Source organism: Curcuma longa, chromosome 6, assembly GCF_044706935.1.
Source record: "Curcuma longa cultivar G26 ecotype Majalengka, Jawa Barat chromosome 6, ITB_CL_G26_1.1, whole genome shotgun sequence".
Lineage (NCBI taxonomy): Eukaryota > Viridiplantae > Streptophyta > Magnoliopsida > Zingiberales > Zingiberaceae > Curcuma > Curcuma longa.
In genome coordinates this window covers 5,686,330-5,695,144 of record NC_133866.1, presented here as the reverse complement: position 1 = coordinate 5,695,144, position 8,815 = coordinate 5,686,330, and the positions used below count along the sequence as shown (strand labels likewise).

General features: G+C 39.9%; 2 protein-coding genes across 2 annotated transcripts; both read left to right on the top strand.

The window, feature by feature from the left end:
* Positions 1-1,077: 1,077 nt before the first annotated feature.
* LOC141830844 (putative serine/threonine-protein kinase WNK9) lies at positions 1,078-4,178 on the top strand. Its single transcript, XM_074718289.1, has 7 exons — positions 1,078-1,349; positions 1,465-1,502; positions 1,592-1,819; positions 1,943-2,163; positions 2,258-2,415; positions 2,509-2,941; positions 3,027-4,178. The coding sequence occupies exons 1-7, from the start codon at positions 1,278-1,280 to the stop codon at positions 3,965-3,967; spliced, it is 2,091 nt and encodes a 696-aa protein (XP_074574390.1). The 5' UTR covers positions 1,078-1,277; the 3' UTR covers positions 3,968-4,178.
* A 2,101-nt stretch (positions 4,179-6,279) lies between these two features.
* LOC141830846 (protein neprosin-like) lies at positions 6,280-8,534 on the top strand. The gene is made up of 7 exons (XM_074718291.1): positions 6,280-6,608; positions 6,954-7,040; positions 7,108-7,368; positions 7,438-7,602; positions 7,686-7,739; positions 7,832-7,978; positions 8,120-8,534. The coding sequence occupies exons 1-7, from the start codon at positions 6,441-6,443 to the stop codon at positions 8,498-8,500; spliced, it is 1,263 nt and encodes a 420-aa protein (XP_074574392.1). The 5' UTR covers positions 6,280-6,440; the 3' UTR covers positions 8,501-8,534.
* The last annotated feature ends 281 nt before the right edge of the window (positions 8,535-8,815 follow it).

Genomic DNA, 8,815 nt, shown 5'->3' with positions numbered 1-8,815 from the left:
AGAAAACTTTGACCCTAAAGTCCACGTGGGCCAAACTCGTTGAAACGGAACCACGCCTTTTGATGAAAATAATAAAAATAGATCAAAAATTTTACCAAAATTCAAAAGATGTGTGCTCTCTCACATCTTCTTACATTCTAGAAGTCAACGTTTGACAATTATTATATACTTTAAATATTTAAAAATAAAAAATATTTTAATTTGGAATTTAGTGGTCGACATCATACGCGGATATACATCAACGATTATTAGCAATTTATTTTATTTTATTTAAATTCTTTTTGTTACTTTTAGTTTATAATTTTTTTTAAAATGGAATTTTATAATTATCTTTATCCTAAATTTTTTAATTTGAGAAAAAATAATTTTACCATTTTAAAACAGATAGCATCCGATTTGATTTGGCCAAGCTTTAATTTTTAAAATTGAATTATCTAATTTTCTCAAAATAGATTTTCCTCTTTATTATCTTAGTTCTTAAAAAGGAAAGCAAAAATATTTTCTACTACAATTTTTCCACACTAACTATCTTATTATCACATGAGTTAAAAAATATTGAGTAGGTAATTAAAAATTAAATAGTTCTATAATTTAAAATAATTCTCCGAGAATAGTTAGTCCTAAAATAATGAGAGGTATTAATGTTAATATACTAGATTTTCTATTAAAACACTTTTCAATGTAAATCAAAATTGTACTAAAAGAAAATAGATTAAAAAAAATAAAAAGATATTCTTTATTTTTATTATGACATTCCATTTGTTTTTTAAAAAAATCAAATATTCTATTATAGTTTTTATTATAATTATAATTACTATCGGTATGAAAAATATGATAAATTATTATTTTATTTTAAAAAATAAGACGTCCTTAACCACGATAAAACAAATGGGTGTCGTTTTAAGGTTTGCCCAAATAAAATCTTCTCATTTTCTATATATTTTAAATAATTGTTTTGTGGGTAGAGAAAGAAGAAGGTGCCAATAAAAAAAATCTAATATAAAATAAAATAAAATATATATTTATATAAGGAAATAAAAAGGACTGTTCGTCTGTCCTTTCTTGTCCTGTGGGATGCCAACTCCTTAGCCTTGTTCTTGTTTGGTGAAGCTCCCTATGCCCATTCTGCTCCTCCCTCATCTTCCACCTTGATTCCTTGGTGCCATGCCATCTCTCCAATTAATCCCAGTCCCTCCTCCTCCTCCTCCTCCTCCTTCCTGTCGGTGATCGCTGCTGCCTGTTCATGTTCGTGTTCTTCCGTGGCCTGTAGAACAAGCATGGGCAGGGGAGCTCAAGATCCAACTCACCTTGAGTTCGTTGAGGTTGATCCCACAGGCAGATATGGCAGGGTAATACTAGTTGCTTTCTCAAATCCTGCGCTTTTCCTTCATTTTTTTGGTTATTCCTCCTAAAGTTTCAATTTTGGGGGCTAAAGTCGTCAGCTTTTTGCTTGGTTTTCTGCAGTACGATGAGATCCTTGGCAAGGGCGCTTCCAAGACAGTGTATGAGCATTCCTTAACCTAAATCTGGCTTTCTTCTCTCTTTTGCTGATCTTTTGACCTTTTTTGGGGGGCTTTGTTGTTGCTGCTAGTTATAGGGCTTTTGATGAGTATGAAGGGATTGAGGTTGCTTGGAACCAAGTGAAGCTGTATGATTTCCTGCAGAGCCCTGAGAACCTGGAGAGGCTCTACTGTGAGATCCACCTCCTCAAGACCTTGAAGCACAAGAACATTATGAAGTTCTACACCTCTTGGGTCGACGCCACTAAGAGGAACATCAATTTTGTCACTGAGTTGTTCACCTCAGGCACTCTAAGGCAGTAAGTGGATTTTGATGCTTGTTTGTTCTCCCTAAGTTTAGTAGGTTCTTAGATCTGAAAATTCTTGCCTTTTCTCTAAATTATTGTTGTATTTGGATCGATCGATCTTCGATATGTGGATAGGTATAGGCAGAAGCATAGAAGGGTTCACATCAGGGCAGTAAAGCATTGGTGTAGGCAGATTCTTAGTGGTCTTCTCTATCTCCACAGCCATGACCCCCCAATCATCCATAGGGACCTCAAGTGTGACAATATCTTCATTAATGGCAATCAAGGTGAAGTCAAGATTGGCGATCTTGGCCTCGCTGCCATTCTCCGGAAATCACATGCTATCAACTGCGTTGGTACGATTGTTGTAGATGATCCCGTTCCTAGACTTTTGATAACTTGTGTTGTAATGTGTAACCAGTTTGGAATGGTTTTTGGAATCATCCACAGGCACACCAGAGTTCATGGCACCGGAGGTGTATGAGGAGGAATACAATGAACTAGTGGACATCTACTCGTTCGGGATGTGCGTGTTGGAAATGGTCACCTTTGAGTACCCTTACAGTGAATGCACCCACCCTGTTCAGATATATAAGAAAGTTATCTCTGTAAGAAACAACTACCTTTAAAATGCTGATAGTTACCTTTAGAAAATTGTTATGGCAAGTAAGTAGTTAAGGTGATCTTTGTTTTACTGTCAGAGAACAAAGCCGGAATCGTTGTACCGAGTTAAAGATCCCGAGATCAGGGTATTCATTGAAAAATGCCTTGCAACCGCATCCGAGAGGCTTTCTGCTAGGGAGCTTCTTGATGATCCCTTTTTACAAATTGATCTTGATTCGAATTATGAGGAAAGAGACATTGGCCTTGTGGATCAAACACTTAGGGAACCTTACCTTGAACTTTTCCAAAGTAATGCCCCTTTGACTACTAATTATTTGTCGAACAATGTACAGCACCAAATAGAATTGGAGAATCATTGGGATTACGATGTTGCCAATATGGTAGAATGTGGTATGAGCCTCTTCGACTGCCACAAAGATGATCAATATTCAAATGTGGATATCACTATCAAGGGAAAGAGAAAAGAAGATGGGAACATCTTTTTGAGACTAAGGATTTCAGATAAAGATGGTAACAACAATTTACATCTCGGAATTTTGTTGCCTTGTTTCATTGTTACCTGAGAAATGGAAGCTAAATTTCGATCTTTATGCAGGTTGTGTACGAAACATATATTTTCTCTTTGATATCGAGGCTGATACTGCGCTGAGTGTTGCCACGGAGATGGTAGCGGAGTTAGATATAATAGATCATGAAGTAACTAGGATAGCTGACATGATCGATGAAGAGGTAGCTTCTCTGGTGCCAGAATGGAAGCCAGGCCCTGGCATAGAAGAAAATCCAAGATTTTGCTGCAATTGTGCTTCCAATGTTTCTTCATATGGTTCGATGGTAGGGTCATGCAACAGAAGCATGAAATCTGTCAACTGTTGCCATTTTGAGTGTGCTGAAATGCATGGCCGGTTCGAGGAAATAACATACCAAGTCGAGGAAACTGAGCTCTGTGTCACCGAGGAATCCACAAGCCAATCTGATGGATTTGAGGATTGCTTTCTTTCGTCGAGGTTCAATCACTCTGATGAAGAAAATGAACAATTAGACTCAAATGGGAAGGATGAAAAGGTCATACACATGGATGATTGCTCAAGAAACAAATCCAAAAAATCTTTGCAACAGTATCTTGATTCGCCAGAGTTTGATTACCAGTCTGAGGCACCCAATGAACTTGACATCAGTCAAGACCTGAAATGGCTCGAGGCGAATTACTGGATGGAATCACAGAGAGCATCCAAAACTAACAAGGAGAGGAGCAAACAAAACAGCTTTGCAGGTTCCTCAGAAGAAGAAAAGCTGATGAAGTCTTTTCATTTGGGGAGGCGAAACTCGTTCCACATACCTTATAGTGACACGAACCAACCCTGCAACCTTAAGACGACTCCTGCCCATTCAAGAAATTGCAGTTTGCAATCCCTCAGCGATCAAAATTGCATGGTGAACTCTCCAGGCAGCCCCGAGCAGATGTTCACTGCAAAGAACTTCTACACCGCACCCGCAAGTGCCCACACGAGAACAAAGTCTCTCCCCATGGATGCTTAACCATCTGCAAACTGCACATCGCGTCTTTCTGCTGCTTGCATCAAAATTTTCGGCCGTTCACCTGCCTTATTGTACAGAGACCATGAGACGACGGCAATGTATCGTTGTATATGTATTCTTTATTGAGCCGTAGGCTGATCCTATTGGGAACTGGCAAAGATTGTAACTTGTAGTCTAATACATTCTACTTATGAGAAGCATTCAACATCAATCTTCATGTCCATTTCCATTTCCATTTGCATTTCGAGTTCAGGATGAATTCACTATGTTTGTAGCAAGGTAACAAGGAGAGCATGTGTGCCTTGTAGCCTTATTTTGATCTAAAGTAAGCAGAGAAGGGTTTTAGACTGTAAGTTGAGTTTTTCTTTCATTTTTATTCTCTCATTTCAAAATTGATAGTGAGTTTGCCTTCTAAACCAATGATAAGAATCATCTACTAATCATCACCTCTTCAAGCGACTCATCCGCAGCTATCTAGGACAAAGTTGGCTGTCTAAGAGGCTCACTTGTCAACGAGGTTCAGCCGTTGCCTACGATTTTTTCAAACCACGAAGTGATGTCAAGGCATCCACCATTGGTATGAAAGCCATACCCATCAGTGTAGGTACTTGTAAACAAAGACTACTCACCAACGATAGGATTTTGTATGAAACTTACAAAACCTGTCCGCTTTGTCAAATACACCTCTTCTTCAGCTACACCATAAACAAACCTCTTTGGGACAAGGTCCGAACCTAGTTGCACATTAAGCAAGAGTTGAGTACATCCAAGCGGATGTTAAAGGTCTTCCATCGATGATTTCACGGTAATAGTGCACTCAACAAGGCTCGACACTTAGATGTTTTGATTTTTTTACTTTAACAAGCACACAATAGATGTTAATTTGAAGATAATATGTCCAACATAGAGAGGATATTTTGAAAGGTTCAGACGTATATCTTTTAATTTTTGAACGTCTAAATATGTATATCCTCACTTTAGTTAATAAATTTACCTTCATATTTACACCTTAACTCATCTATAGATATCAAATGAGACTCTACACTTCTTTTCTCTTCTCAATTTAAGCACCTTACAACTCTAAAATTATCCAAAGACAGATTCCTCTTCAATAACTTTTCTCATGGTTTCAAAGAACAAATTGAGAATGGAATTCCTCAACTTAAATTTAAACTATTCTCCTTATTTCATTTAAAGTTAGTAGTGATCTCTTTGTCTAAAATTAAGATATTCAAGTTTAAGTGAGAAATCAAACATGAAGTGGCATGGATTAGTCCATCTCAATCCTTATCTAATCATTATCACATCACACATAAAGTGTTACTAATTATAAAATGGATCATTAATCTAATCATCATCATCATCCACTATAAAGTGCTACTAGTAGAATGGATCATTAATTTCATATGGCCAATAAGTTGGTCAAACATAAATATTAGGGTTCCTCAATAATTTGAGGAGGTCAGGTCACATCACAATCACCTTTTTCATTCCAACTTTCTCCCTTTTAAATAATTTATAAAAAGTAATATTAAAAAGCATACACGTGGTTTGGAGATAAGGATCGTAAAAGATAGACATGAGACATGTGACTTTTAATTGTTTTATTAATTTAAACTTAAGTAGTGATTAATACATGTAAATAAATGGATCATATTTGTTAATTATCTCTAAATATTTCTTAAAATGTGTAAAAAGGTGCTTCTTTTTACGACGGGGAGGGTGTCTGAATTTGAAATTCTTAATGTGAGGGTCCGATCTGAATATTTACGGCCGTTGATGCAGCAAATGGGCCTCAAAATTCGTGCTTAGCCATGCAGAATCTGACGTCCCCATGCATCCCCTTCCTCCTCCGTCACTCACAAAACCAGTTACAACTCTCCGACCGCCTCGGAGTTGCTGCAGTCTAATTCCTTATCCCTCAGATTCCGCCATGGCCAAGGATCATGCTCGCAGTACTGGTGGCGAGCAACCCCTGCACATTCTGCAGATCGTAAACAACACCAGCGCCCATCCCTCTCTGCTCTGCTCTGCGTCAGAAAACACTACCCCACCTATAAAGCTGTCGACCCGTACGTGCGCGTAGCACGTGCTTGGGTGTCGCCTCGATGGCGTCTACGCCTACGAGCCTCGATCGTAAGTCGACCGACGGCTCAGCGTCCGGCAGCAGCATGCACTCGTATGTATACAGAAAGGAGCTTTTAGTAACGTCGCCGCAAAAGCTGCGGGGAGAGGAGAAAAAGACAGAGAGAGCTCTGCTATTTATATTACTGGGCATCAGCAGCTACAAATTGCTTCGCTTTCCACTTGAAGGGTTGGGAGAGTTTGGGGATCGGAGCTTCAGTTTTGGACACAAATGGCGTAGACGACGTCGTCACGTCGGCAGTTGAAGACTTGCTTCGAGGAAGGAAACGGCTGAAAGGAGCTAATTTTGAGGAAGCAAAGGTTCTTGTTTGGCATTGAGAGCGGAGGGATGGAGTCTAACGATTCGGCGAGGCTCGGGGTGGCGTGGCTACTGGTAGCGGTGGTGTGCTACTTATCGTGCGCCGCCGAGGCGGCGGCGGCGGCGGCGGCGACGCGGCGGGTGGAGGTGCAGCGGCACCTAAAGAGGCTCAACAAGCAAGCTGTCAAGAGCATCAAGGTCGCTACTTTGATCTTACTGAATGCTTAGCCTAATTTTGTTCTCTTTATTTCTTTTTTATCTGCTTTCAAAGATTTCATCTCCATTTCTTCAAGAACACAAAGTTGCTCCCTTGACCTCCTCTGTTCTTCCAGAACACAATTTCGTTTCACCAAATTCTGTATCTTTTCTCTTCTTTCAACGATTTCACCTCCATTTCGTCAGGAGCTAGCATGAAGGTGGTTCCCTTCACCTTCTCCATCGAGCACAACTTAATCTTCAATTTCGCCTTAAACTTCCAAACTTAAGCTTGTCCCTTCTTTTTTCTTGTTTCGATTATTCCATCTCCATTTCTTGTTTCTGCAGAGCCCTGATGGAGACATCATCGACTGCGTACACGTATCTCACCAGCCAGCCTTCGACCACCCTTTCCTCAAGAACCACACGATCCAGGTCCATTAATTCTTCCCCTTCTTCTTCTTCATTTCTACTCTACGTAAAACTTTTGCCAATTCACCAGATGAGACCATCACATCACCCAGAAAGACAAGTGCTCCTTGACAAGAGCAAACTGATCACTTCAAAGCAGAAGCCCCCTCCCCAATCCCAGCTCTGGCACAACAATGGCAGGTGCCCCCAAAACACCATCCCTGTTCGCAGAACAAAGAAGGAAGACTTGCTCAGAGCAAGCTCCATGAAGAGATATGGCAGAAAGCTGCAAAGGACCACCCCTAATCCACTCTCCCTTCAACCTGACCTCCTCGATGAGAGTGGTCACCAGGTAGTACACACACATATTCACATAAATAAACACCTTTAAATGACTTGTCTTGAAGCCATTTGTCGTTAGCATGCAATTGCTTATGTGGAGGGGGATTCATATTATGGAGCAAAGGCCACCATTAATGTCTGGGAGCCAAGACTTGAGCAGGGGAATGAGTTCAGTCTGTCTCAGGTTTGGGTTATTGGGGGCTCCTTTGGGGAGGATCTCAACAGCATTGAAGCTGGCTGGCAGGTGATTAATTATTCTTCTGATGAACTTTGATCATACATTTCAGTCTTGATGTGATTCTTCTGGTGTCGATCACAATTCATCAGGTGAATCCAGACCTTTATGGTGATAACAACACAAGACTCTTCACTTACTGGACTGTAAGTAATCACTCACAATGTAGAAGCCTGCCATTGTTTAAGCTTCTTCATCCACCTCAATATGTTTAACAGTTTGTGTTTGAAACTTACAGACTGATTCTTACCAAGCAACAGGTTGCTACAACTTGCTATGTTCTGGATTCATTCAAGTAAACAGTGAGATTGCAATGGGTGCAACAATCTACCCTATTTCGAAATATGAAGGTTTCCAATATGATATCAGTATCCTTGTTTGGAAGGTATTAGTAGTTAACTATATAATGTCATTTTCATGCAATTATGTAACTGAACTGGTTAGGTTAATTTGGGTTGGTCTATGCAATTCAACTAAACTAGTTTGAGTTCATCGCATCGACTAAACATGGTGATTGTTTGAGCAGGATCCAAAGGAAGGCCACTGGTGGCTACAATTCGGGAACGACTATGTGCTCGGCTACTGGCCTTCCTTCCTCTTCTCCTACCTCTCGGAGAGTGCCTCCATGATTGAGTGGGGAGGGGAGGTTGTGAACCTAGAGCCAGGCGGCGAGCACACTTCCACCGCCATGGGCAGTGGCCACTTCCCCGGAGAAGGCTTCGGCAAATCCAGTTACTTCAGGAACATCCAAGTAGTTGATGGATCAAACAACTTGAGAGATCCAACAGACATTGCTACCTTCACTGAGCAAGCCAACTGCTATAATGTGCAGATTGGCCATGGTGGTGGCCAATGGGGGAACTACTTCTACTTTGGAGGTCCTGGAAGAAACTCCAATTGCCCATAAATATTTCAGTTTGATTGTGATTTTGATGTTGCCCTCTTCATGGAAGTGTTTGGAGAGATGTTTTTGTTCTCTTTTTGTTACTTTAATTCTTTGTTCAGTGATGTGATGGAAACTGAATGAGATTGTGTATGTTTCATTGTTTTCAAGTTCTTTTTTTTTCTTCCTAAAACTGAATAGAACAAATGAATTGGACTGGTTAGAGAGAAGCTAAATTGAATAATTTTGTAAAGAAGAACTCTAGTTCGAAATTCTTCATTAGTAGAGTTGATGTGAAAGTGGCTGACAACTTTAAGCTGTAGCAACTTTTTTCATGTG